This window comes from Colletotrichum paranaense (assembly GCF_030867605.1).
Source record: "Colletotrichum paranaense strain IMI 384185 chromosome Unknown Scaffold_11.1, whole genome shotgun sequence".
In the NCBI taxonomy this organism is placed as follows: Eukaryota; Fungi; Ascomycota; class Sordariomycetes; order Glomerellales; family Glomerellaceae; genus Colletotrichum; species Colletotrichum paranaense.
Window position 1 is genome coordinate 482,913 of NW_026848969.1, and position 27,031 is coordinate 509,943.

The 27,031-nt window shown below is 54.0% G+C and overlaps 10 protein-coding genes across 10 annotated transcripts; 5 read left to right on the plus strand and 5 right to left on the minus strand.

Moving 5' to 3' along the window:
• Positions 1-728: 728 nt before the first annotated feature.
• On the minus strand, positions 729-3,122 carry CPAR01_12490 (ion channel protein; the record flags this gene model as incomplete). Its single annotated transcript, XM_060496746.1, has 2 exons — positions 729-2,739; positions 2,785-3,122. The coding sequence occupies 2 exons, from the start codon at positions 3,120-3,122 to the stop codon at positions 729-731; spliced, it is 2,349 nt and encodes a 782-aa protein (XP_060344279.1).
• A 1,551-nt stretch (positions 3,123-4,673) lies between these two features.
• CPAR01_12491 (uncharacterized protein) lies at positions 4,674-5,738 on the plus strand (the record flags this gene model as incomplete). The annotated part of the gene is made up of 1 exon (XM_060496747.1): positions 4,674-5,738. The coding sequence occupies one exon, from the start codon at positions 4,674-4,676 to the stop codon at positions 5,736-5,738; it is 1,065 nt and encodes a 354-aa protein (XP_060344280.1).
• A 1,936-nt stretch (positions 5,739-7,674) lies between these two features.
• Positions 7,675-8,124, minus strand: CPAR01_12492 (uncharacterized protein; the record flags this gene model as incomplete). Its single annotated transcript, XM_060496748.1, has 1 exon — positions 7,675-8,124. One exon carries the CDS (start codon positions 8,122-8,124, stop codon positions 7,675-7,677), a length of 450 nt encoding a protein of 149 aa, XP_060344281.1.
• A 419-nt stretch (positions 8,125-8,543) lies between these two features.
• CPAR01_12493 (uncharacterized protein) lies at positions 8,544-9,303 on the plus strand (the record flags this gene model as incomplete). Its single annotated transcript, XM_060496749.1, has 4 exons — positions 8,544-8,647; positions 8,725-8,883; positions 8,940-9,014; positions 9,072-9,303. The coding sequence occupies 4 exons, from the start codon at positions 8,544-8,546 to the stop codon at positions 9,301-9,303; spliced, it is 570 nt and encodes a 189-aa protein (XP_060344282.1).
• Positions 9,304-10,977: 1,674 nt separating this feature from the next.
• Positions 10,978-13,485, plus strand: CPAR01_12494 (glycerol kinase; the record flags this gene model as incomplete). The annotated part of the gene is made up of 3 exons (XM_060496750.1): positions 10,978-11,282; positions 11,765-13,011; positions 13,067-13,485. 3 exons carry the CDS (start codon positions 10,978-10,980, stop codon positions 13,483-13,485), a joined length of 1,971 nt encoding a protein of 656 aa, XP_060344283.1.
• A 785-nt stretch (positions 13,486-14,270) lies between these two features.
• Positions 14,271-15,703, minus strand: CPAR01_12495 (mannose-1-phosphate guanyltransferase; the record flags this gene model as incomplete). Its single annotated transcript, XM_060496751.1, has 4 exons — positions 14,271-15,167; positions 15,234-15,380; positions 15,504-15,547; positions 15,697-15,703. 4 exons carry the CDS (start codon positions 15,701-15,703, stop codon positions 14,271-14,273), a joined length of 1,095 nt encoding a protein of 364 aa, XP_060344284.1.
• Positions 15,704-16,809: 1,106 nt separating this feature from the next.
• On the plus strand, positions 16,810-17,277 carry CPAR01_12496 (uncharacterized protein; the record flags this gene model as incomplete). Its single annotated transcript, XM_060496752.1, has 1 exon — positions 16,810-17,277. One exon carries the CDS (start codon positions 16,810-16,812, stop codon positions 17,275-17,277), a length of 468 nt encoding a protein of 155 aa, XP_060344285.1.
• Positions 17,278-17,922: 645 nt separating this feature from the next.
• On the plus strand, positions 17,923-18,369 carry CPAR01_12497 (uncharacterized protein; the record flags this gene model as incomplete). The annotated part of the gene is made up of 1 exon (XM_060496753.1): positions 17,923-18,369. The coding sequence occupies one exon, from the start codon at positions 17,923-17,925 to the stop codon at positions 18,367-18,369; it is 447 nt and encodes a 148-aa protein (XP_060344286.1).
• Positions 18,370-21,303: 2,934 nt separating this feature from the next.
• Positions 21,304-22,118, minus strand: CPAR01_12498 (uncharacterized protein; the record flags this gene model as incomplete). The annotated part of the gene is made up of 2 exons (XM_060496754.1): positions 21,304-21,656; positions 22,088-22,118. The coding sequence occupies 2 exons, from the start codon at positions 22,116-22,118 to the stop codon at positions 21,304-21,306; spliced, it is 384 nt and encodes a 127-aa protein (XP_060344287.1).
• Positions 22,119-23,687: 1,569 nt separating this feature from the next.
• CPAR01_12499 (uncharacterized protein) lies at positions 23,688-25,409 on the minus strand (the record flags this gene model as incomplete). Its single annotated transcript, XM_060496755.1, has 3 exons — positions 23,688-23,948; positions 24,108-24,563; positions 25,074-25,409. The coding sequence occupies 3 exons, from the start codon at positions 25,407-25,409 to the stop codon at positions 23,688-23,690; spliced, it is 1,053 nt and encodes a 350-aa protein (XP_060344288.1).
• Between the last annotated feature and the right edge of the window lie 1,622 nt (positions 25,410-27,031).

The following is a 27,031-nucleotide window of genomic DNA, read 5'->3' on the forward strand; positions in this document are numbered from 1 at the left end:
AGCGAGTCGTTGTGGCTGTTGCCGTGCAGACCCTGGTGCTGGGGGTTGGCATGGTTAGGACCGTGGTGGATTTGCTTTCTAGCGCTGGTGGAAGTGGAATGAGATGGTGAAGCGTCTTTTTCTTCTTGAATAGGAGAACAATATCGTTAACAAGATGAAAGTGGAGAAGAATACCTTCTGGACAGACAGAGGAGGGGGTTTGTTGGATGTTCCTTTCAAAAGCGTTTGGAGAAAGCGTTTTGATATGAGCATGTTTTTTGCTGCATGTTCGGATACGTGTAGCGGTAGTGTATGTATATTTGTATTCTTGAGAAAGGCAATGCCCTAGGACTACTGGCATACCAGATAACCTTTCCCACGGTTGGAGGCTTCTGCACCCTCACGTGGGGATGGATAAAACTTAATGATACTGATACCCCCCCTTCTCGCTATGAGATATCAAGGTTACTCTTTGTGTGTCTGGCCTGTGTGACCCGTGGTTTTGTGGATTAAGTTGCTTTTGCTTGACATGAATCTGATGTGGATGATGCTCAAGGTTTTGAAATTATGCTACCTCTTTTATGTATGTGTGTTGTATGTTATGTAGATCATGAAAACGTAGCTACCCTATCATGTATGAGCACTAAGTGTGATGAAATGTCTGAACCGGCCAAAGTGTGTCTCAAAATTACATACGTGGTGAATCGTGGTGAATATCGCAATACAAATGACAATTCAGAAAGGGGGTATCACGATCTCAACAACCCATCAACCTCATCCCTCCCCTTTCTCTCATCAGCCAGATCCCGCTCCCGATCCACCGTACTCTTCCTCTCGAGCTCCTCGCCGCGGACAACGTCAAGCTCGTCTCGCAGCTTCTCGGTAAGCTTCTCCAGGATCCACTCGCACTCCTCCTGGCTGCCCATCAGCGGCGACTGCGAGCCGACCCAGGACCACTTATCCTCGTCGGGGCACTCCGCCTCCGTGTGCTCTGCGTTTTCCTCATCGACAACCCCGTTCCGCCGTCGTTTCTTGGCTGCCTTTTTCGCCTTCTTCTTGGAGTGGATGTGCGGGCGCGCCTTGCGGTGCGTGGCGGAGCTGGATTCGTCTTCGCCTATGAGTTTGAGGTACCACGCCCACTCGGCAAATGTATATCGCCGCGCGGGCTTCTCTTTGGCGTGTCGGCGGACGGCGGCGATTTCGGAGATGAGGAGAAAGTGGTAGTCTGCGCGGGAGGCTGGGAGGGCGGAGGTGGGGTCTCGGACGCGGGAGAAGGGGCGGCGGCGGCGGGTTGTGTTGGTGTTGTTGTTGGTAGTGGTGGTTTGGCGGTCACGGGGTGATGGACGGGTTTGGGAGTCTTTTGGTTCTGGCGAGAATGGTGGAGGGGCGCGGGAGGTTTCGCGGTCTAGGACGGTGGAGTAGGCTTCTGTCTCGTCGCTTTCTTCGTCGTTATCGTCGTCGTCGTTTTCTTCCCGACGTATGCGGTGGGCGTTGGAGAGGAAGCCCGGCGGGAGCGCGTCGTCTTCGCCATCCGAGTCTTCATCGGAATCCTCGTCGGTGGGGTGGAAGAGGAAGCCGCAGGTGAGGCGGTGGAGAACGGACATAAGATCCTTGCGGAAGCCGCGTTCGCCGGGGAGGATGGTGATGTTGCCGAGCTCGAGGGTAGCGTCGCGGACGGCCTTGACGACGGTGTCGCCGGCGTTGGAGATCATGACCGTCATGGTGGGCAGGGCGAGGAGGGACCAGAAGACGAAGAAAGCTTTACCTGAGTTGGAAACGGGGGTGCGGTCGCCGTAACCGATCGTCGTGAGAGTGACAAAGGCAAAGTAGAAGCCCTCGAAATAGGACCAGTTCTGGTAAGGGCGCTCACACTCCTGAAAGACTTTTGCGCCGACGAGCCAGAGGACGAGCCAGGAGGAGAAGGAGACGGACATGGCCATCCAGCGGCGGCGGGTCGAGGCTTGGTGCTGGATCTTGCGCATGAGGTTGAATTCTTCCTCGCGGCGCGCGAGCTCCGTGCCGGGTAGAGAGGGAGACGAGGCGGCCGAGGCGGAGGTGTCGTTGGTATCTGGGTGGATGGGCTTCAGGATCTCGTCTTTGCCCTTGCGCGTCATTGTGCGGATGAGCTGGCGGCGCTTCTTCTCGACCATGCGAGCATCGAGCCTGCGCCGGCCGCGCTCGAGGACGAGGCTTCGAATGGAGCCGATGACAAGACCCAGGGAGATGACGCCGACGAGGGCGTAGGGGATGAGGAGGGCGCGGCCGAGGGGGGATGCGGCGGCAAAGTCGCCGAAGCCGACGGTGAAGAGGGTGACCTGGGCCCAGTAGACGGCGTCGAGGTAAGACCAGCTCTCAATGGTGGAGAAGACCAGGGCGCCAACGAGTAGGTAGCAAAGGAAGAGAATGGTCTGGAGCATGAGCGTACGCTGGGCGGTGGTGAGCTGGAAGTCCTTTGCGTAGTGACTGGTGGCGGCGCCGTAGACGGTGACAACCATGAGGGAGGCTGTGAGGAAGTAGAGGATGGCGGCGAACATGCCGTAATAGAAGGCCTGTGAGAAGATGTACTCCTCGGCGGGCTCGATGACGAGAGGCCCCGCGGCGGTGGCGTTGAGAGCGATAAGGCAGATGGCGGACATGTACCAGCCCACGATGGTGATGGGTTGGGCCAGGGAGAAGCGAACGCGGCGGGCCATGTTGAGGAGGAGGAAGACGTTTGAGATGATTGCTATCGCCAGCTGGATGGCGTTGACGATGATGAGCCTGCAAACATCGTTAGCCCCATGTCAGTGTTGACGGATGGCTCACACATGAGGAGTGTGAGGAATCGTGAATAACACGAATGTCTGGATGAGACGGGGGTCTGACCATTTCGGATCCGGCTCAAAAGCGGCGTTGGTGATGTCGGTACCGGGCGGGTAGTGCTGTCGCCAAGGCCGGACGAGGGCACAAATACTGAACGCCGAGGCAACGGGGCCGAGGGTGCCGGCGATCATGGGAAATGCGGAGGAGGCGAACCACCACCGGCTCGGGTCGAGATGTGCGACATCGTTGGCAAAGCGCTTCTCGCTGCTGCGGGGGTTCTTTGACTGCTCGAGCTGCCCGATGCGCTCGTCAATGTTATCGCCCAGGTCGGCGTCGTTCATGGCGGCGTCGAGGTCGGATCGAGCGGCGAGCCGCGCGGGGCAGATGAGCGGGTGCGGTGTGGTGGATCCGCCGAAGGTGAAGGCATTCCCGGCTGCTGCAAGCTACCTAGGTAAGATTTCTCAAGAACACGACGCTAGAGTCTTGTGAACGATTATCTTTACAATTCTTGGCCGTAGTTAATAACTAAGTTGAAGAAGAGGGGAATTCTCGAAATCTCCTTTTTCTCATCGAGGTTGAGGACCCATAGAGTCGGGAGTCTAGACTCCTGAAAGTACTACCGGTATCCGTGCTAGCCGGGGTGCCCCAGACGGAGGGGGATGGAGGCACTTCGCGATGACGTCTGTTTGGGGGACGCCGAAGAGGGTGTGCACTCGCGCCTTGTTTTTCCTCTCGTTTGTCTTCCTCTTCGCGTCTACTGATCAGATAACTGAGACACGTCAAAAGATGTGCTCCAATACGTAGCGAGGAACGCAACGGATGGGCGTTTTGTTGCGTGGCCTAGTTTAGATTGTAAACGGCCGGATGATCTCTGTCTGACCATCTCGGATTCTCGAGTGTGTGCTTCCCTCGCGAGATTCGGCGATGTCTTTGAACAAATATTTGGCCGCCAGTTACGCCGTGACCGTTTGCACCATTCATCCTTGGCATTTGAACTTATATATATCGTTCTTCGCTTGGCATGCAATATGCCCCCCGGGTGGCATGTCGCCAACAGTTTGGTGTCAATCATCAGACAGATCAGGTCACCCATGCCTGCAGTAGGACAGAGCTCATGATCTCTCCCGAAACAGCGATCCCTTGGCTCCATTTCAGCGGTGGTTGCTCCGGCGCTTGGGGTCAAATTCTTAGGTGGTGCCAGGGCACAGTAGTACGACGTAGACGCTACTGCAACAAAGTGGGAGTCGAGGGACCCTTGACCAAGAACTCGAAGCTTAGCAGAGGTGACGTGTGGGGGACAGTTTGCGGCGGTGCAAACACGAAGGCTGGAGAAATGGGAGATTATGGTGGTGTGGAGGAGACGGAATGGCCGCTGGTTGGTCCGAGGGTGGTCCCTTTACAACTTAGTGAGAAAAAAACGCGTCTGGGGAATTGTAGCTGGTTGTTTACTCGGATAACTAACTCACTCAAAATCATACACTTACATCCAAGGTACTCACATCAGTATGAGTGTATGAGTGAGTAAATGAGTGAGCGACCAACTGAACATGAGTATTTCAGTAGCTCGTCCTGCTATTGTCTCATATACATAGACGATGAGAAGATGGCCGGCACCTTGGCTGTCGTCTTGTCTGCGCCCAACTCATGTCTTTCAACGAAGATGTTTCCATCTTGACAGGCCTGACATCGAGTCCGTCGATGTGCCTTGTCGCTCCTCAGGGGCCATCACAGTAGAGTATATCTCACTCCATCCCACCAGGCCATGACTTCTATTTAACGCAAATATCAGTCTTCACAATGTGAACCGTCATCCCGCCGCAACTCCTTTGATGGTGTACATCCCGCCCTTCTCACCAACCCCGGGATACCTGACCCCCATCCCCCACTTCCTCATGCCGTACCCAACGGCCGTCATCAACTACCGATGGTCCCCGTCCCGGTCCGAGTCTCCGGTCTCCACCCCACCGGAAGCCGAACACGACCCAGAACCCGACTTCAACTTCACCACGCCTCTCACATGGCCCACTCCCTTACACGACGTCCTCGCCGGCTACACCTGGATCACAGAAAACCTCCTACCCTCCGGCACCAACTCCCGCCGCGACATATACGTATACAGCTCCCACGCCGGCGCCAGCATGGCCACCTCTCTAGCCCTGACTGAGTCCCATCACCATGCCCGCATGGCCGTCCGTGGACTGATCGCCTGGAACGGCATCTACAACTGGTCCATGTTTCTCCCGGACCACAAGATCAACAGGCCCGCCACCGCGCGCAGCAAGAAACTCCCGCCACGGCCTGAGGAAGGGTCGGCGCTGCATATGCTGCAGATGAAGATGGAGAACCTGTTTCGCTCACCGGTAGACCTGTTCGACCCGTTTGTGAGCCCTAGTCTTCTCTTCCAGACGCCCGGCATGAACGCGCCGTCAAGCTTCATGCAGGCGGCGGCCGTGTCGTCGTTATTGGAACGGCTTTCCTCTGTCAACTCGGACGTGAAGCCGGCTGATATCCTTGGCTTTACCGAAGGGGTGATGATGGCAGCGCCGAGGCGGAGTGCGCTTGTGTTCCCGCCGAGAAAGTCGACGCTCAAGCTGCCTCATGCTTTGTTACTCCATGATACCCCGACTGAACCTGTGACGAGGCGCAAGACGACGACGAGGAAAAGCAGCTTGGCATCTTCCATGGCTCGAGAACTCGCTTCTAGGACGGCGAGGAGACGGAAGGTGGCAGGACACACGTTTGAAGCCCAGGCTACGGAGCTGGCGGGGTTGATGAGGCGGAGCTTGGAGAAGCTGGAGTTTAAGGCGAGGCTGCAGTGGGACGAGGACTTTGACGTGGAAGCTGAGGCTGAAAGACGGGTGACTGTCGTCGAGGTTGGTGTGAACGAGGGGCTTGAACTTGGTGAACGTGGGGAGGGTGCCATTGCGGAGTGGTTGGAGGACAGGATACGTTTGTGATACCCATCAATTCTCCTGTCACATTTCCGTTCTCTTTTGGAGGACACTGTTCATTTCTACTAGTACATGGCGTTATAGACTTTTCATTTCGAAAACTCCATAGGGCCATGGTAGGTAGGGGCATGTCAATGGTGCCGTAGCAAGATGTGGTCAACAGGGTGTTCACCCAGAGCCTTCAGTAGCTGGAGCGACCACACAAATTTGAGGCTGTATATACCTTGGGTAGATAGTTGACCGGGTCGTACGGCAGGAAGGTTTTGGATTGAACCGGCGTACCTTTCTTCCCAAGGCTGTGCGCAAGTTCACCTACCTGCCTCACCTCCCTGCCCTACACCCGGATGTCTTTTCCATCTCCCGTCCATACCCTCATGAGGCGCTCCAACTCGCTTTGCTTTCACCAGATGAGGCGGTACCGCTAGATCAAGTGCGCTTGGTCTAGTGGTATCACCTCAGCATGCTGAGGGAAAGCAAATATCCCGATCGGGCCCTCTCTGGTTGCCTCGCGGGACGCGCAAGTTCGAGCCTCGCTCGAAGTTGGGCGTGTACCAATCTTTTGCAGTTTTTTCAGACTTCGTATTTCTTATCTGCTGTTGTGAAGTACGGTTAATGTATTAGAAATGATTTGGCTTCATGTAAAAGGTGTCTTTCGTACTGATTTCGGCAAATTTGAGTGAGTGGCAATAAGTGCGAATAGCCTCATGTTATGATTGTAGCCCTCCTCTTTTCCTAAAGCTCAGGACAAGCGATTCACTAAGCTGAATTTAGGCGACTACCGCGAGTAGCTTGCTTATTGTCAAGGCTTGAACAGAATGCTCGATGTATATCTTAAGACGATGGCTCATTCCGGTCGCACGAGGACGCCTGCTCTCGGCTCTAACGCCAGATCTTCATTTCATCCTTCAAGAACCCCCTGAGCGAGATCATAGTATAGCTACGATCTAATTATTGATAAAGTGCTTCGCTTTAGTATTCGTCGGATCAGCTAATGTCCGGAGACTATCGACAACATCAGGGAATCGCATACAGAGCCTTTGGATGTTAGGATACAGTCAAGTGGGTGACGAAATTGATTTCCGCTCGATACATCCGACAAGCAGTTCCACCGCTATTATCACTAGAATTAATATCTATTGAAAAGAGTATGTAATATTACGTACATAAGAAAGACTTTGATGCGAAAGAGGTAATGATTATGATGTGAGTGGTGAAAGGGGTGCTTGTTAAGATGTATAGCAGGAAATCGATTTTGTCACCCACTTGACTGCCATGACCTACTCAGGTTTCTTGGTTATCAGAAAACCCTTTGGTTCCCCCTTTTAACTCCTTGGCTAATGCCATCATGTATCGCCGTTTCATTGAATACTCACTCAATGTTTGTTCTAGTCATGCCTTCGTTGATGGCGGTCGCCCGTAGTGGCTGGGAGTAGCTCATGGCGTGTTGCCAAAATCACTGGGGGCAATCTCGCAATGGGTTTTCAATCGCCGGTTTATATTGCACAAACACACGTGTGATACATAAGGGATCCTTCACTCCTTCGGGCATAACATGAGTGTATGCCTCTCCGCTGTCTCGATAACCGTGTGTTTCCCCTCCCAAATCGTGAACCCTTCAAGTTCTTCAAATCGCCGTGCTAACCGTTGCTAGTTGGGCATTGCGAGTCCAGAAGAATTGATGCCCCATATCGCTTAGCCATACGGCTATGAGCACTGCCCACGGAAGAATGCGCAGTAGTATGGCCTGTCCATCCATATCCATAAATATTCCCAGACATACCCCGATCACGATTCCTATCGCTATAACGGCGTCTTGATGTTTGTGTCTGTCGTTCATGTGATACAACATCGACACCCCGATGCCATAGGTGATCAGGCCGACCATCAGCATGCGGGGTGTCGGGGTTGTGAGGATCTGGGTGACCTGCACAGAAGGTATGCGTTAGCTAGTTTTCAGAAGAGAGTATACTATGCCACGGACCATTTGTTTCAGGGAGTTTCCTAAGAGATTTCCTATCCCTGAGTGCCATCTCTCGCCGGATACCTCAGATTGGGCGGAAAGTCCAGCGTTCCAAGAAGTCGGAGAATTGAGAGGTTCTCGCGTCTGGCCAAGCACAGCGTTCTCCTTCAGAATCATCGAGCCAAAAATCGTCCCCATCTCTGCTGCCAACTTCGCCATGCGACTCTTTGGATAGCGGGCAGATCTCTGCTTCCAGGCGCCAGGTGTCGAAGGCAAGGGTTTCAAGCCTAGTTTTTCCACAAAGTCCATGGAAATGAATGTAGGCCCGAATTCACCAATCTGCGAATTATGTGCTGGTTGAGCCCTGTCGAGAAGCTCAGCAATGCGAATTTGCCCCCATCGTGGAGCGGATGAGTTGACTGGATCAGCCATTTCGTAGATGTTCGATAAGTTGTCTGTAACTTTCGTCCCTACAGAGTATCTCGAGTTGCTTCTTGTTGTTTTAGCAATGTTGCTGGCCGGTTCAACGCCTCTTCAGAACTCAAGTGCGGCCCAACTCCTCACCGAGCCTTACTGTTGCACTAGGTATTCGTATTGAGCACTGCCACGTAATCGAGGGCCAACCACATAGTCGACCTCACTTCCACCGCGTTACACAGCATTTCAATCAGGCTAGCTGCTAAAAGAGACCTTGTGTTTTCATCTTTAGACATCATCGTCCCTCCTTCCCTCCTAAGTCTGACATCTAGAAAAACAGCCATGCCCATCGTTCTCATCAACACTGGAACCCAACATCGAATACTGCATTCTCCCCAGTACATCTACAGTTAGCCAATTACGTTCTGATGGAAATGCAAGACCTAGAGATCCAGCAGCTTGGGGAGCCGGCTCCACCAGAAAGGTCGGTGTCTTTGCCTCAGAGACTCCTGAGGCTTCCGGCAATCTATAGCATCGAGTACGTTTTGATTTGTTCTTTCAAACTTCGTGAGCAAAAGGGAGACTTACTGACACGAAGACCAATTGTCTCTCTAGAATCTGGCGTCATATCGGTATCGGACGTCGAATCGGTGGACTTCGCCGCGGCCGTACCCTCACGATACTGCGCAAAGTCGGAGGTGTTGCGGGAACAACCGTATCTGTCTACATTGCGGTTGTGCACGATGAGCCTATTGCCCCGCTGCTTTACAACTAGTCTGCCTGGTCGTCACCAAGGCTTTCGGTATCTATATACTAACGAGGGTAAACAGCCTTTGGTGCAGTGCTGCACTTGTGGACAGTGTACTCTTTCTCACATGGCGTCACATGTCCAAGATGCCCAACGCGTACGTGTTAGCCCCCAAGCGATAACAGAGACAACGAAACTTACAGTCTAAATCCAGCTACTCCATTCTGTTCATCCTAATGTCCTATGCGACTCTAACCACATTACTAAAGGGACCGGAGCTAGTCCTCGACAGGGTCCTGCCGGTGCTCCCTCTTGTTGCCATCTCAGGAGCATTCCTCGCCTCGCTCTTCTTAAGCATACATGAAAGCATTATGATCCCATCAGTTCTGGACGTGGAGCGTGGAGACCGTGCTGCCTGGGACGCGGTTTCTTCTTGTCTGGTGTAAGCGGGCTGAGAGTTGGGTGGAGATGCTGGGTTGAAGTACTTCTTCTAGTAATTTTGATTTAAGTACTAGGAGAACAGGGATTTTAGTCGGGTAAAAGAAGGGTCGCGGCAAGACCGCATTTACAAACCGGAGTCTTGGAGCTGAAGGGTCATCATTGACCAACTCGAGCTATGACTAAAATATACGTGTTTGATTTTCAAAGTAGCTATGGACGAAGTCCCAGGGGTGGAATCAATTGGACTTTCAAAGTTAACTGTGATGTTGCGCTTCTTGGTATGCTTTTGAGGATTAATACCGATCCAATCAGCAACTTCCATCACCGTTTCTTAACAGGCCTTCCATTCCTACTTAAAGACAGCCGCTACCAGGTACCAAGTCCACACTCACAATCTCATGTCGTTCATCATCTCCACGGTAAATCGCAATAGTCTCTCAAGCTATAGACAAGTCGAGACCGCAGCAGCAGAAGAGTCTGGACATTCTTACCCCTTCTGGGCGGCCAATCCCACCATTGACAGATTGAAATATGGGAATGACCCCGTCCGCAAGGTCCGAATAGATGGATAGACCATTACCACCTTGCTTTATGCGGCCCCCTAATTAAACGCTCTCATAGAGACTATGGCTGCGGTGTAGTTAAGTGGGTGACAAGATTAAATACCGGCCAACAAAAGATCGTAACACTTATTTACGACCTGATCATTATTTCTAGCTCTCTCATCATCATTATTCTTTTTTAATTTATTTTTAAAGAAACCCCCCCCCCCCTTTTTTAGCTACGTTTCTATTGTTACTTATATACTATGTATCATCACTAGAGAATGTACAGCAGAAAGAAGAATAGCAGAAAAAGAGCTATGGTTCATAGTACGGCAAACGATTATGTCACCCACTTGGCTCCCTCTTCCACTCACGCCTACGATGTAGTCAAAACCAAGCGTCGGTGACAGTCCGTTCACCACCCTCACCTCGGTGAAGGCCCGTCAACTCATCGGCCCCAGACCCCAGTAGACCCATTGCCTTTTACCTAAAAATGGAGAGATTCTCGGTGCTCAAACCCCGACCATGCCCGAGACCCAGAGCCGCCCAGCCGCCCCATGTCTCCATCAAACGCACCTCGGGATTCCCTCCCGCGAACCAGCGACCCAGCGGCGCAAAAAAAGTTTCGCGAAGACAAACGAACGACTACCATCCTACAGCAGACATTCATGATTCGCCTGCATCATTCGCTACCGCGTTGTATGCAGGCAGCAAATCCCTTTCGATTCCCGAGCCCCCTCGAGCTCGATCTACGACTACTGAGACCCAGTCTTGGGCCCAGTTTCCCTAATGCATCCCCAAATCCTCTCACGCGTCCTTAAAACCCCCCAATCACTCCCCAGGATTTCCCCCTTTCTGGGTCCCGTCGTCTCCGGTACCAGCGAGCCGGCAGACAAGTTCTTCAGCCCGAGTCCGAGGACGAGGACGAAGCCATTGAGATCATGTACGGCCCATAGACGTTGTATACACGGCCGCAGAGGTGAAAGCGACGCTGGCGATAATGGTATAGTCAGTACGGGATATTACACGTGCAAAACGGTTCGTTGCACGCCGCAGCAGCAGCGGGAGCTTCGCGCGAGGCCCAAACCCCTCAATTCTTCCTCCAATCAGCGCCCCACGCCCGCTTCTGACATCATGCCGAGCGCCGGCGCGAAGCTCCAGCTGGGGCCGCCGCTGCTGCAGCACATGTCCGTCCGAAATTTGTCGTCGCAGCGGCGGGCAACACAGACAGCAAAGACGACCCTGGGAAATAATGCCACGGCAGAGGCTAACAACGGCAACGGTGTTCGTGCGGCTGGAATAGACGCAAGAGCTTCACAAGACGAACAGTCTACCAAGAACACCTCGTCTCAGTCAAAGTCTCAGTCCCCCGCCGTTCGTACCACCACCACCAATACCACCAACCAGCCTCCTCGTGGGACGGCATATTTAGCTAGACAGTCAGTCATCGTCCACACACAAGAACCACAACCTATACCTGCACACACACATATCCTACTCCCGAGTTCTATCGCCTCGTGCTCCATCGCGAAATCCACGATCCCGACTTGTTCCCGTCTCCCCCCGTACCCGCCCCGCCTCCCACGCCGGCTCCTACGGCCCCCTTTGCTTTTGCGCGTGCTTGCGGAAACAAATCCCGTACAACCCCAGGGGCGCTGTCGATTTTGCTCTTCTCTCCGCGTGATACCCCCCGTGGTCCCCCCGACCCTCCTCGTTCCCCATTGAAGTCCCCAGAGCCCCAGCTTGCTTAGTCTTTAGCTTCTTCTTCTCTTCCTCGGCCCCTCTCTTGTCTCCGTTACCTTTTCCCTCAAGATACCCCTTGTATTTCCTCTCTTTGTGTCTCACTCTCACTCCTACTCCCCTTCTGTCCTCCTCTTCCTCTCCCTCCTCTTCTTGACTTACCAACAACCTACCACCACAGCAGCGGCGGCACCGACAACACAATGGCCGAGACGAGAGAAACCAAGCGCCCGCGCGTGGCCGCAGACCCGGCCGAACACCTCCCAGCCGGCATCACAGAGACCCAAGAAGAACTCAAAGAACATTGGTTCGTAGGCAGCATAGATCAAGGCACGACCTCGACTCGCTTCCTCATCTTCAACGGCCTCGGTGACCCTGTGGCAAGCCACCAGATCGAGTTTGAGAACCACTACCCGCACTCGGGCTGGCACGAGCACGACCCCCTCGAGCTCCTCTCCTCCGTCGAAGAATGCGTTGAAAAGGCAATGGCCCAGTTCGCTGAACAAGGCTACTCCCCTGCCAACATCCGTGGCGTCGGCATCACCAACCAGCGCGAGACCACCGTCCTCTGGGACGTCCGCACCGGCGAACCCCTCCACCATGCCGTTGTCTGGCCCGACACCCGTACCACCTCCCTCGTCCGCGAACTCCGCGCCCGCCCCGGCGCAGACGCTCTCCAGGACCTGTGCGGTCTGCCCCTGTCCACCTACCCTTCCTCCGTCAAGCTCCGCTGGCTCCTCGACAACGTCCCCTCCGTCCGCGAAGCCTACGATGCGGGCCACCTCGCCTTCGGCACCGTCGACTCCTGGCTCATCTACCGCCTCAATGGCGGCGCAGACAAGGGCGACGACGCGATCCACGTCACCGACTCGACGAACGCCAGCCGCACAATGTTCATGAATCTCCGCACCCTCAAGTACGACGACACCCTCCTCTCCTTCTTCGGCATCGACCAATCCAAGATCCACCTCCCCAAGATCGTCCCCTCCTCCGACCCGACCGCCTTCGGCTCCTTTGCTCGCGGCGTCCTCAAGGGCGTGCCGATTGCGGGCTGCTTGGGCGACCAATCCTCCGCCCTCGTCGGCCAGTGCGGCTTCTCCCCGGGCCAGGCAAAGAACACGTACGGTACGGGCTGCTTCCTGTTGTATAATGTTGGCGAGGAGCCCGTCATATCCAAGTCGGGTCTGCTGGCTACCGTCGCGTACGATTTCGGCAAGGGTAGAAAGCCCGTATACGCCCTCGAGGGCAGCATCGCAGTCGCAGGCTCGGGCGTGAAGTTCCTCGTCAAGAACCTTTCTTTCGTCGAAGACTCGTCTCGCATCTCAGAGCTAGCCGAGACCGTACCTGATAACGGCGGCGTCGTCTTCGTGACGGCCTTTAGCGGCCTCTTTGCGCCATACTGGATCGACGACGCAAAGGGAACTCTGTGTAAGTCATTATCTCCCAATCAACACCACTCACCTTACTAACATGCCCAAAACAGTCGGCATCACAGCCCACACCCAAAAGGGCCACATCGCCCGCGCGACCCTCGAAGCGACATGCTACCAGACAAAAGCCATCCTCGACGCCATGGCCAACGACTCGGGCCACGCCCTCGAGAACCTCGCCGTCGACGGCGGCCTCTCCAACTCAGACCTCTGCATGCAGTCCCAGGCCGACATCAGCGGCATCCGCGTCGACCGCCCCGCCATGCGCGAGACGACGGCCCTCGGCGCCGCCATCGCCGCCGGCCTCGCGCTGGGCGTCTGGGGCGAGCTCGAGGACCTCAAGCACGTCAACCAGAACGGGCGTAAGATCTTTACGCCCGCGCTCGACAGAGAGACGAGCCAAAAGATGTTCAAAAAGTGGGAGCAGGCTGTCGAGATGTCTAGGGGTTGGGTGCGTGATAATGCGGAGTAGAAAAGTGTAGAAAGCATGTGGGTTTGAAGATTTTGTTCGGAGTACTTGGGTATACAGAAAAGGAGAAAGAAGCCTATTTTTTTTTTTTTTGATGGTGGTATGATATTGGGGGAAAGTTGGTTTCGTTTAGACAGGATACCTATCAAGTCAGCTTCTTGTCTTGCTTGCCTTTCGCACCCACTCACCCATCCACACGGGGAAGGCGCAAATGTGATCCGTCATCTCAGGTATCCCTCCACCCCTCCTTCCCCCCACATCAAATCACGAGATACTCGCATGACATGCGCATGAGCAACACGACGAATTGTCACCATCTTCAAAGCACGTTCGCGGTCTCAAATTCAGAGGTATCATCTTTATTCTCATCTGTCTCACAGATGACCCCACGGTTGGGAGTCTTCCATGTCCACGGCACATCGAGGGAGATATCCTCCAAGCTGGGTGACAGCCCTCGACACCGTTCGTCTGCATTTCGTCACGAAATTGGGGACCATCATCTTTCCCAAACGCAAAAAAGTAAGTTAAAACATCGCAAAGCCAAGTGCTTTTCTGTGCTCGCCAAATGATTTCCCCCTGCCGACGCCAGCCAAAAATGTAGTGTTTGGTTTCCGCCCCCGTTTCTTAAAGTTTGAAGACTCATGAGTGGAGTGGTGAATCGTATCGCAACTTGAAATTAGAAAGTCGATAAGAACAGGCGTGCAGACAAGAAGTGTGAAGAGCGCGGACCCTCAGAGTGTTCGTCCAGGCCCGGGTATAGTGTTTTTTCCGGTTGTTCGGTTCTGGTTTTACATGATGATGGCGGGGATGTCAACGTTGGCCTTGATGCTCTTGTGGGGGAGAATGCTGCCACCGTTGACGTAGATCTCGTCGCCAATGGTCACGTCGTCGCCGAGGACAGTGACGTTCTCAAGACGAGCCCACTTGCCAACAGTGCTGTTCCAACCGACAATAGTGCTCTTAACCCACGCATGATCCTTGACCTTGGAACCGGGCAGCAGAACGCAACGCTGAAGACGGCAGCCGTCGCCAATAACGACGTTGGGGCCGACCGTCACGTTGGGTCCAATCTTGCAGTGCTTGCCAATCTTGGCAGAGGGGTCAATCAGAACGTTGCCGCCGTGGACGTAAGGCTCTGAGGGGGAGGCAAGCTCCTTGGAACCCTGCTTAGTGAGGGAAGTGAGGTACAAGCAGGTGCCGGTAAGGAAGTCCTTGGGCTGACCGACGTCCATCCAGAAGCCGGGGAGATCAAAGCTGTGCAGCTGACCATCCTTGACGATGGCGGGGAAGGTCTCCTTCTCGATCGAGGTGGGGCGAAGCTCAATGCGCTTGAGTACACTGGTGTTGAGGATGTACATGCCGGCGTTGATGCGGTTGCCAACAAACTCGACGGGCTTCTCGACGAAACGGTCGATCTTGGTGGGGTGATTAGGCTTGTGGACAACGACACCGTACTTGCTAGGCTCCTCGACCTTGGTGACCACAATGGTGCCCTCATCGCCATGGTTCTTGTGGAACTCGGCCAAGTCCTTGAAGGGGAAGTCGCAGATGACATCCGAGTTCAAGACGAAGAAGGGGGTGTCGTCCTTGGCAAGAATGCTCTCGGCCAGCTTCAAGGGACCAGCGGTATCGAGGGGCTCGGTCTCGACGGAGAAGGTGATGTTCAAGCCGAACCTCTTCTCGTACTATGGATGGAGGAAGTCAGTATTTATTATGGTAGCTGCAGAGGGGAAGCTCATGGAAAGACCCACCTCTGCCAAGTGCTTCTCCATAACCTCGGGGCGGTAGTTGACAGCGAGGACAACATCGGTGACGCCAGCAGCAGCAAGAGCCTCGATCTGGTGCTCAATCATGGGCTTGTTCGCGAACTCGACCAGGGGCTTGGGGAGGGTGAGGGTCTGCGCATTGGAAATACCAGGTCAGTAACATATTCGATCAGTGTGGAAGGTACAGCAGCCGCTGGCAGAAATCTGCTGCTGCTGTGTGCTGTGTGTTCAAGCTAGGGAGAGGAATGAACGTACCAGAGGGCGAAGACGAGTGCCGAAGCCGCCGACGAGAATAATGGCTGTTCAAGCAAGTTAGCAAGTTTGCGTCACTGCCGACCACATATTGCGCCTGCCGCCGGCCAGCCTCGAGTATCGCAGATCGATGGGCAAGGCTGGGACTGGGGCAGGCTGAAGCGCATGTAGCTGTTCGTATGGGGCAAGTGCTTACCCTTCATGTTGATGGTATTGGAGTTGAGGGGTTAGGTGATGGTTCGATATCGTTGTGCGACGCAGAGAAAGGAAGACGTGGTAGCTTCCGTGGGTGAGGTGCGTATGTAAACGAGTGTGTGAAGAGTTGAAAGAGGGAAGAGGTTCTCTTGGCCTGGTCGGTGTGACTGAATTTGGCAACAAGGGGAAGCTGCGCTTTTTCGGAGAGGAGGACAGGCGTGTATTTGGCTGAGGTGACCAAAGGGGTAGCTCTTGCAGTTCCAGAAATGGACGATTAGAAGGTTGTTAAAACAGAGAGAGACAGGCGTGCCTTTTTCTCGAAAAGGGTATACAATGGAATCCTGCTTGTGGAAAGTAGAATCCGAAGATGGGAAAGTGGAAGAAGACCTTTTGGGAGGAGAAAGTTGCAAAAGGCAAGAGGTTGAGCGAGTGCAGTGAAGGAAGCCACGAGGGGAGTTCAGAAAGTTGGGATGGGGAAAAAAAGGGAGGTCAGAGGTCCACGGTTGGTCAGTGGTCAGTGGTCACAGATGGGAAGGCAGAAAGAGCAGGAGAGACGCGAAAAGAGGCGCAGGGTGGTGAGGGAGAAGGCACCCTCAAAAATGACACGACATCTGTACCTCCCAAGGTCCCGGTCAATTACAAGCTGCAAGTCACCCAACACTGCGTTTTCTATGGTGCGGTACTTCGACCGGGCTGCCTGCGATAGCAATCAATTGGGGGCAGCACGGCAAGAAGCACAGGGCACCCAAAGGGGGGAAAGAGAAGGGGCCCAGGGGCGGAATGGGGGTTCGAACGGGTACACTAACGGGCGGGATTAGCACCAACATGCTGGGCTGCAAAGTGTCTGGCATTTTGATACGTTGTTCTAGACTTTTTTATATCCCAATCAGAGCCATTCACCATTCCACGTTGTCTGCCCGGATGGACTAGATAACTTGGCGGTGCTCGAACTCTGACGTTCCAATTATAGCCTAGAGACAGATATATTCTTGTAGCTGGATGAGGTACTCGAGAGATTTGAGGTTGTTGATTACCAAAGGAAGGTAGGACTGTTCAATGTTCTTTCCTGGTTCATCAAAATTCAGGGTACGTAGACCGGAAGACGTACCGTCCCATGGCCAATGCGGAATCCCATCCAATGGCCTCCCTCCTCTCCCCGTGCGCAGCGCCCCCATGTGATCCCATCGTCCAATCCCATCCCGTCAACTCGAGTGGGGCTCCGAGACGAGAGGAGGGAAAAAAGAAGAAGTCGCAAAGTCCAGGGAAGGAGAGGACCATGCTGCCATGCAACAACGCTACGCCGCAACGCCCAGCCCAGCCCCAAGCTCAGGCAAGGCCCAGCTGTCAGGGGCTGCCACCCATCACTTTCTCCAGCTTTTCGACTTTCGCTCCCGTCCTACCGAGTACGCTCCTCTACTCTATCTGTACAAAGCATCGATTTCCAAACTCAAAAAAACCACTATCCGCACGAAAGCACGAGCACAGCCGACCAGACTACAGAAACAGCTACATACAAGCACGAAAACATACATACCCTCCCGGCGATCCGTGTGTGGGGATAGGTACCGGTACTCCCTACTAGGTACACCATCACAAGTTCGCAACACGTTCGGCAATGGAAGAGGCACTATACTCGGCCCTCCGAGCCTTTCCAGGTTCTCAATGGCCGCAACAGAGAAAAAAGTGGAGGTGTAGCTGTACGATGGGGACTTTGAGGACTCGACGTTCCAGTTCGAGATTGCGGCGACTCGTCGGCCCCAATGGCAACATAACTCCTGGCGCATAGCACATTGCATTGGCACACAAGCACATCACCTCATCCCGCCAAACACATTCGAGTTTCCACGAGGCCTCGTCAACCCAGCCTTACCCCCAATTTCCCCTGCCGAGATTGACGAATTTGCCCATGCCTGCCCTCCGCCCTCCCTTGCTTGTCGCTGCCGCTCGCAGTCTCGTCTTCAAACTGCAAGCCAATTGACGGTGCACAGCATCTTTACCATCCTTAGGCGAGAGACGTCAAAACGGTAGACCGTCGTCCGCCGCAAGCCGATACTGGACCGCCCGTATGAAGTCCGCATCTGGATGTGCCGCGGGGGCCACTGTCTCTAGAGTCTGGCTCGCTCGAAACCTAGACTGCAAGGGCTCTCCCTACAGATCCGAAGACAGCTGACCGGCGGGCCCGTACTAAATTCGCGACTTTTGCCTCCTCTTGTCCCCCGGATCATGGATGCGCACCTCTGCCCGTCCGTCAGCATCACGGGAACAGATGCTGGGGAACCGGGAAGATCAAGCCTTGGGGAGGAGACAAGAGGATGCTCACGCCCGGGACACGAGCTTCTTCAGCTGCAGGGCTCGGCCGCTCGTGTTGTGTTTACGAGTCCATGCCGCAATTACGATGAATGCCAGCGTCGCATCCCTTCCTTGGAGCTATCAAGCCTTAAAACTTACATCTCTCCCTTGGCATCCTTTTTCCTCTTCGATTGGTGAGCATGTCTCGGCGCGTTCAAGAAGCAGCGCCTCGCCCACATTGCGCTGCAACAGGCCAACAGCTCTCAATGATCATGGCCAAGTCAGGACAGATTTCGCCTTGACGCCTCAGCTAGTGGAGTCGCTCATCCCACCTCATGCTACACGTCGTCCAATGCCGCGGCAGAAATCCCCATCTCGTGACTAGGAAAGCTGGGGTGGAGGAGTAGTAGGGAAAGTCGCCCCTCTGTGCAAAGCCACATTGATTTCCAGGGAAATCGTCAATTGAGCCACCCACGCTGGGGGCCTTGAGAGGGGAATGCCTTTGTGCCATGGGCCCGGCGGAGAGGATCCTCAAATCGCTCAACATGCGACGTGACGTACGTGTTCACCTCCTCTCCTTTCAAACAACCGCGTCCGGCCCACGATCCATCATCCCAAGCCTCTGCTATGTATGGAGTAGGGGGCAACGTAGGCAGTCACAGTTCCAGAACGCTTGACGCCGCCGAAAAGTGGGGTCCACTGAGCCAACGTGACATGCTACCTCAAACTTGAATGAGAAGAAAACCCACAATCCACATCCCGGGACCGCCCGGCGTCGAATTTCGGCCGTGGTCATTTTTGCCATTCGGCTTCTCATGCTGCTCCTCAGCATACCAGCCTGCAACTAGTCTCGTAAGCCTGTAGGCAGTGGGCAGTGACAGGTTCCTTCAGTTCCATCTTTGGTTTTCTTCCCTAATGTCGAGCCATGATCTCTCACCGTGTCCGTTGGATCCCTCCGTCAGTTATCACCTCTGGAAGGGGTAGCCCGGTCCTCCCCACCCTTCCGTGCTAAGATCCGAATAAACCCCGGCCCGAGATCCGCACCACGCCACACGGACTCCCGCTCCGTCCGTCCCATCCCACGGATACACTCAAACTTTCAACGACCAAAGGCAAACAGCAGATCATCCGAAACTTCCAGCCAGGCATTTCATCTTCTCCCTCCTGCGTGGTTTCTGTGCAAAGATGCCAGGAGTGTACTCCCGCCGTGGAGCAATGCGAGATCATTTACGCATAGCCAATGCATATCAAGGCAGGATAATGTTCTGGAATGGACGGAACATACCAAGCGAATCCTCTCACCCGTGATTGAATAAACAACACCCGCCCTCTTCCCATCCAGCTCGAGCACACAGGATAGAACGGAAGGAAAAGTGAATATGCATAACTGGCAAGGCAGGATTGGCAGTCCAGAACAGGGACAAGAATGATGCGGATGACATGCTGAGTTTATCTACGACGTTTATCCAAGGTACTTTGCTCAAATGCACCGGTATCGTCCCGAGCTAAAGCTACAAGTACCTCAAATACTTTCTCGCGAACACGGAAGCATGCAAATACCAAGTATTGTCACACGTCCGTCTCCCTTCTCTCTGTACCCCTGCTCGGTTCGTCAGAACGATCTGATACCATAAGCCAAGGTGGGCTTACTCGCTAAATGGCGGGCGCGTACAAGGCAAAGCACCGTGCCGCCTGATACCTTAGTTAGTACCTTACCTTGCCGGTCAGATTGGAACCGCCGAGACATCATCCACTTTCCGACTCCTCGGCTCCGGTGGAACTTAGCTCTCCACCACCGACCATCACTGTTGAATCCCGTCCTGCCTCTCTACACCCTCCGGGGAATCCGGCAAGCTGCCGGTACCAGGCTCCATCAACGCTCCACGTCAATGTCAATTTCACGAACCTCTACCCAAGTTTACGAGATGACCATAGCAGCATCCGATCCATCACTTCTCCTTCAACCTCCCTCCTGTGTCATAGTCACCTAGGATAAAGTTCAACAGTCTTTGCAAAAAGGGAGCTTGAAAGCGTTTTGTTTTTATTTCTTTTGTGATCGTCTTTGTTCTTGCCATCCATACCATGAAGTCTTTGTCGTTAAAATTTGGTCGTTATCATCATCATGAGCGTCGCAGAGGCGTCCGCATGTAAAATAGGAAAAAGGCGTAGGATCATGAGAAATTCATCATCCTCCTCCTCCTCCCCCGCCACCTTCTCTCTCGCCTATTCTTCTCGCACCAACAGTCTCATCAACCTCGTTGCCTTCATACGTCTCTCGTCATGTTTTCTTGGTTCTGCCAGTCTTTCATCATATCCATCGTGCCCTCAGCTTGGCCAAAAGGCCGTCATCCAGTCTCGTTAGATCCTCCCAAAAAGTCGTACGAAAAGCGTAATAATCGTAAATGAACCCCCTTGGAGAAGGAAGCAAGATGTAATTCGAGATGCTGAACCTCTCCCAGGCACCATCAATTTCGTCGGAGATGCAGGAGAAAGAAGAAGAAAAAAAAAACGTATGCTTCGCTTTTGAGGCAATGCGTAAGGGGGCGTGGCTCTTCTGGCCGTCTTTAAGCCATCCTCCCACCCCAAATGACCCCCTGATTTTTGTCTCGAAAACAAGAGCAGAGAATGAAGAAAAAACCAAAATGCCGAGTCCACGTCTCAAGCTCATGTGAGTCTAACCGCCCCATCATCGTCATATGTTCCAATCTGTGTGGTAATTCGTCATTTTCGAGCAAGCAATGAAGGAAGAATGTGGTTCCAGCTTAGTCGAGGGCGTACCCTGAGCAGGAGGAACAAAATGCGCAATGCAGAGAGAATTGTCAAAAAGGAAAGATGGTCGGTCGGCCAGAGTCGCCTCCGGTTGTTGATCCGTTCGGATAAATGAAGGACAGCCCCCGACTGGTACTGTACAATCCCAGCCAAGCGCGCGGTCATCAAAAAGTCTTGAAAGTAAAGAGAGAAAAAAAGTCGAATCCGAGAATAGGCGACGAGAGAAGAAACGCATTTTGTCCGAAATTCGAAGGAGACCGGCCGGAAGAGTTATGAAGTGCAGAAATCAGATGTGCCGCGCGGAAACCATGATTCTAGTTCATTAAGTCGTGAAGAGTCGTCGCAGTTGGAAAATATGCGTCGCTTTTTGCCCATTTTGTTTTCTCCCCCAACATCTCTCTTTGACCCTGTGACCTCCCAGAGCAGCCGTCTGGAGGCGTCGTCTTCTTTCATAGGCTCAATCAGCTGCGAAGCTGTTCCACCTTATAATAGTCGTCGTCTCGAATCCCTGCCGCCACGTAACGCAGGGATTCAGGCTACCTGCCTATCTTTAGTCGAAAGAGGCCGTAGAGCTGCTGCTCGAATGGTGACCAGATCGACGGTGGCTGTCTCGCGAGCTGTGACTGGATGATGTGTGGCGGCTCTTCTTGGAGCGGCGAGCAGGCTCAGTGGCCGGAAGCCCCTGAACGATGCCATTGCGAGCCAGCATGCCGCCGTTGACGGAGAAGTTGCGGCACACCATGAAGGCACGCATGGCGGCGTTTTCCTGGGCCAACGAGTCGGATTGATACGCGAGATCCGTCTGGTACTCGCGTCCGTTGACCAGAACCAAGCAGGTGTAGCCGCTGTGATCGCGGTAACACTCGTAAGAAGGGTCGTTCCATCCTCGTCGCCGGCAAAGACCTAGATTGGATCGGTTAGCCCCAGATCTTCTTCTGTGAGTCATTCTGAGCCAGTCTTGATGACACAGCTGAGGGAGAATAGCGGATACACGCCTCTCAACGACGTTATGCCATCTGTATCCGAGCCCAATCCACTCTCACAGACTTTTTCCCCCTTGCGAACCCTGCATGCCGTTCCTGAAGAGAGCCGCAGCGAGAAGCTGACGTCGATCCCCGGACATAATGCCACGTCCCGACTCGTTGAGAGTCACCACGAAACGGGAGACGCATGTCATTCCCGCCATTGACAGAATGCAGGGGTAGGGCACACGATCTGACCCAGTTCTCCAGGTCATCATGGACAGCCCCACTTATACCGACAATGGCGATGACGAGGTTCAGGGAAGCATTGGGCTCCAACAATCCATCTACAAAACTCAATTGATGACTTACTCTCGAGGTACTGCATGTAGAAGCCGCCCATGTTGGCAGTTATTCCCAATGGGTCGATTAAGAGAAGCGGTGGTGGTTCTGAGATGCAGGTCCAGATCCAGGCGGGGGAGACGGGAAAGACCGTAGCAGGGGAGAGAAGTTGTCTCAGAGCAAGAAGGAAGAAAAAGTGAAGCAATGCGACGAGGGTTGATTCCTATCCAGACAAGGGGACCAAAGATGCGGACGCCGTGAGATGCAATCGAGCCCAACGGTGAGGCGAGCAGAGAGATCTGTGGTCGGGGATGTGATGGGATGGGATGGGCTGGGCTGAGCTGGCACGCACTCTACGCACCACGCGCCAAAGCAATGCTGGGAGGGTCGTATGTAAGGCGTAGGGCAGAAATCCGGGGCGTGGTCGAGGGTAGGCAAGTATGTAAGGTATGAGTTGTTCAACGAGATGTAAGGTAGGAGAAAGTGAGCTGGAATCGGCTAAGGTTCTCGATGTTTTCGTGGTTCCCAGGTTGGAGAAGTAAAAGCCTGAAGAGGTATGGGGGGACAAGATGAAGAAAGTCGGTGGAAGGGGTGTTGATGTGTTGTTACTTGTGAGTGTGTGGGTGAGTTGTGTTGTGCGTGTGTGCGTGTACGGAGTATTGAAGGTGGTGTGTGTGGGTGGGTGGTGTTGTAAGTTAAGCTACGTATCCAGGGCTTCCGTCTCTCGGGTTGCAGGAAAGCATCTGAGCCATGAACGGAGAGACATGTGTCTGCTTTATTGCAGAAAAAAAAAGAGGTGCCTTTCTCTTTTTTTTCTTTCTCTCTCTCGTGCTTCTGGGCTTGTCAACGGAACTAGTGCGGGGGCAAGGGGGGAGGGGTGGAGAGGGTGGTGGTGGTGGTCAAGCAACAACAAGTTCAAGTCCAAGTCCAAGTTCAAGTCTAGGTCCAGGTCCAGCATCAACTTGGTAAAGGTACTTGGACATAACATCGACACTATCCGTAGCAGTATGTGGTATTGGAGAGCTTCGGCGGCAACGGCAGCGGCAGGAAAAGGAAATGAGGGACCAGGCAAGAAAGAGGGGAATGGAGCTGTGTACCTCACTACCTTGGCTAGGAGGAGGAGAAGACAGACGAACGAGGAAAAGGTCAACAAGCAAGCGACATACAGGGCGTTTCTGTCCGTCTGTTCGGTCAGTCTGCTGCATCTCTGGAGTCTGGGCAGGGACGTGAACATGGAAAGCCAGACGCCGAACCGACAGGGGGAGAGAGCAAGAGAGGAAGAAAAAAAAACGGGCACTGCGGGAAGAAGTGCACAATGACAATGGGGGCGCTTCTCTCAATGTCCCCTTCTTTTTTTTTTCCCTCTCTCTCTTAATTCTTTTTGGTTCGAGATGCAAGCGGCGATGCGGCTCTCGAAAGAGTGTGACCCATGCTTTGCTGCGTTGGCTCGCCTCGTTGCCAGTTGATAAAAACCGCTGGAGACTAGACAGCTCCACAACGACACACTGAAGAGGGGGGGAGGGGGGTACCAGCATCATCGCTGAGCAAGGGCCCCAGGGCCAGGGATGGGCGGACGAAGATCTGTCTCTCTGCTGCTGAGACTTGGAGGGAAAGGTCCCCTGCTCGTCCATTAGTCTCCCACTCTCTCCAGTCTTGCTGGCCCAGTCCCCTGGTCGCTCATCTCGAGGCCCGGTCGTTCGTTGGAGAGTCTGACCTGTAGCAGATGAGTATCGAGGCCTGGACTGGAGAATCGACGAGGTATCTCGATAACGTTGCCCCGTACGGGACTTGACCGCAAGGTCCGACATGCTTCGGTCTTCAGATGCGTAGGAGGAGCCACAGAGCTTGTCGCTGCTCGTGGCGCTTGACGGTCCCGTTCAAGCTTCTCCTTCTAGGGCACTTCGACTTTTCGAAATGTAATCTGTGCTGCCGCCGGTCGTGCCGCCGAACATCGACCGACTTACACTTTATTCTGTTTTGGGCCCAGCTTGTGGTTTGCCCACGACATCATCGTCACAAGCAAAGGCGCGCGCCTCTGGTACATACGTACATGGCCGAAACTTTGGACGAAGTCTCTCCGACCATGTGGCCCGCCGGGTCGCATAGCGGGCTGCCTTAGCTTCTCTGGGGCTACAGCAGAAATGTCGAGGGCGAATTGTGAGACGAAAAGGACTGAGAGAAAAACAAAAAAGAGGAAGAGACTTGACGAGGGCTGCAAATCTGCAAAGCCGGTGGCAAAATGGAACCATACGGACATGTAGGACCCCAATCTGGCGAGGCGAGCTGGTCCTCCTCCGGCGGCGCACAAGAGGTCTGGCACGTTGCTGTTACTTGATCGAAGAATCTGCCAAGTAACTCTCGTCGAAGAGTTTACTTGACGTGCGGGATACGCTGGTCCCGAGTCCGGGCTTCCATGGCCTTTGATTGAATTGTTTCGGGCTGGCGGCGAGTCAAAACGCCAGAGCATGCTTATTTGCTTTTCTGGCTCCTCCGAAGAGGGATGTGCCTAGTAGTGTATAGGAATGCCCTATCCAGTGACCGCGGAGAAGAGAGAAAGAGACAAAGGATGACTGATGCGAAATCGATGCCCTAAATTTTTCGTGTTAGCGGCGACTACTGCACCTGTAATCAACTATCGAGTAAAGGGCCGGTTGGCACTTGTGGACAATTCCTCAGCAACCTGTCAGACCGTAGACGTGCCGTCTTTGTCGGCTCCATGGTACTGTTGCTGTCATTGTCACCGTCGCTGGTGTTGTCCAATGTTTCCACCGCTCATTGTTGGTCGTTTTGTCACAGGCCGAGCGCCAATATGTTGTTGTTGAGATATGCCATCCATCGTCATGTATGTACGTATGAGGCCATGTACATTGCTCGCTACTTTAGGCTTGCGTGCATTTATTGACTGCGGTCAATGAGCGTCTCTGCGGGGGCAGCAGGACGCATGCGGTGGGTTCGGACTCGGAGTTGAGCAGAAGAGGACCCCCCAAACCAAGCCAAACGTCGAGATTGAATTCACCATGCCACCCATGACCCATCCTGCTGCTGCTTGCTGCTCGCTTGTGTTGCGGGACCCGAGGTTGGGGGATTGGAACCATGAAGAAGAGGAGGTATCCGTACGATGTAAAGCGTCTCCGGCAACTTGGAAGGTGACATTGTGATACCAAGAGAGAAGGACGATGAACCTAGAAGTCGAAGAATTGGCGTTCGTCTGTGCCATGTCAGGCAAGGCCTGGCCGTGCGCTTCGATGCTAGCTGGGACAGGGTGAGGACAGCGCCAGGCGCCGGGGCCCACGTTTGGGATCATCGGTGGCTCCCAATGATGTGCAGCGATGGCGGGCGATTCGCACGGCATCATCAAAGTCAAAACCGCCTGTCGGCCAAAGTCGTCTCGTAGGCTAGCAATTGTATCCAGTCAGAGACGGCCAAAATCGAAATCCTTCTCCAATAGCTCAGCGAATCACCGGCATAGAAAATGGATAACCCCCCCCCCCCCCGGGGGAGCGAGAATGTAGTTATACTCCGGTACAGATACAGACTGGGCTCGTTGCGGTGACGGATCAAGGTACCGCCCTAGAGCGGCAAATCAGCGCTTGCTGGGCTACCGGCCGTTCGTTGGCTCAGAGTGCGAGCCAGGGTGCCGCCTAAAATAGAGACCCCCGGAGCGATGAGCGACGAAGGATAGACGAGAGCGAGCGAGCGATAGTCAACGGCGAGACGCTGGATCTCTAAGGTTGTTCATGGTGCGGCGGCTGCAACTCCCAGGGTTCTGCCATTACTGATTTTCAAATCCCATGAATGATGGGGGCGACGGTCGCCAGGGAATAAGGTGAAGTCGGTGGCACTGGTGACCGAACGGCGGGCCTCCGTTCGAGGTTCAAGGGCCCCCGGCAGACGGCATCGTCCCCCGCGGGCAGGATTGCAAGGTCGGTGAAGAGGTCATCTCTCAAGTCTTGTCACCGTGAGCTAAGAGGGTAGCAGACGACGTGCATGAACACTCTGAACGCCGAGAGATGGCTTTGAGAGTGGGTTCGACGGGGGCGGCGAGATCCATCAACATGGAATAGCTTCCCCCTCTCTGACTTTGAGAACCCGAGCCAATGTTGCTTTCTCACGTCGGAGTGGGATGAGCAGCATGGAATCGATAGGGAGGAGGTACGCTGTAATCGGCTCCGCAGACAAATTATATCTCGCTTCTCCATATGCAAGAAGCATGTCCCTCTGTCCACTTCCCCTCTCTCTGGTATATTGCGAGAGTTACAGTGTTCGCCGCAGACTACCTAGATCGAAAAAGGACCCTCTCTCCTGCTGTAAGGTGAGGCAAAAGTTAAATAACTAAAGCGATGATGGCGGCGAGTGTGGAGGGGCAGGATAAGAGGAGGAGGGGGAGAAGAAAAAATAAAGCCACGCGAATGCAGACCGTTAGATGGCCGAAAACGGACAACGACGGCGACACCACCGAGAGGGGTGTGAGGACGGTGAATACCTAGGTCTGTATGCATTGAAAAGGCCGTGAATGCGTGGTGAGGTCAGGTAAGGTCAGGTACCTCCGATGGAGGGGGACAGGAGGCTATCGGAGGGTTCGAACAAGACGTTGGAGTGGTTGATATTGTGTATTCTGTGTCGTGCTGTTGTTCCGTAGTTGGTGGATGGTGGGCGTGGGGAAACGAGACGAACGTGACCTCGGTTGTTGTCGAGTATCCGCCGTACGAGGTGAGCGGTAATTACAAGTTGTTGTAGCCGTCGTCGATGTCGATGTCCCCATCGTCTCCATTTCGTATGTTGTTGGTTGTCGGAAGAGGAGGCGGACGACGTGGTGGTGCAGAGGAGGAGACGAAGAAACATGGGTACTTGCACAATCACGTAAGTTCAGTACGTATCTTGGGTACTCGCAGTGGGAAAGAGCCATCTGGAGGCAGTAAGGTACCTACCTAGGTAAGGTACCTGAGAGAGAATCAGTACGTACTCCGCACCACG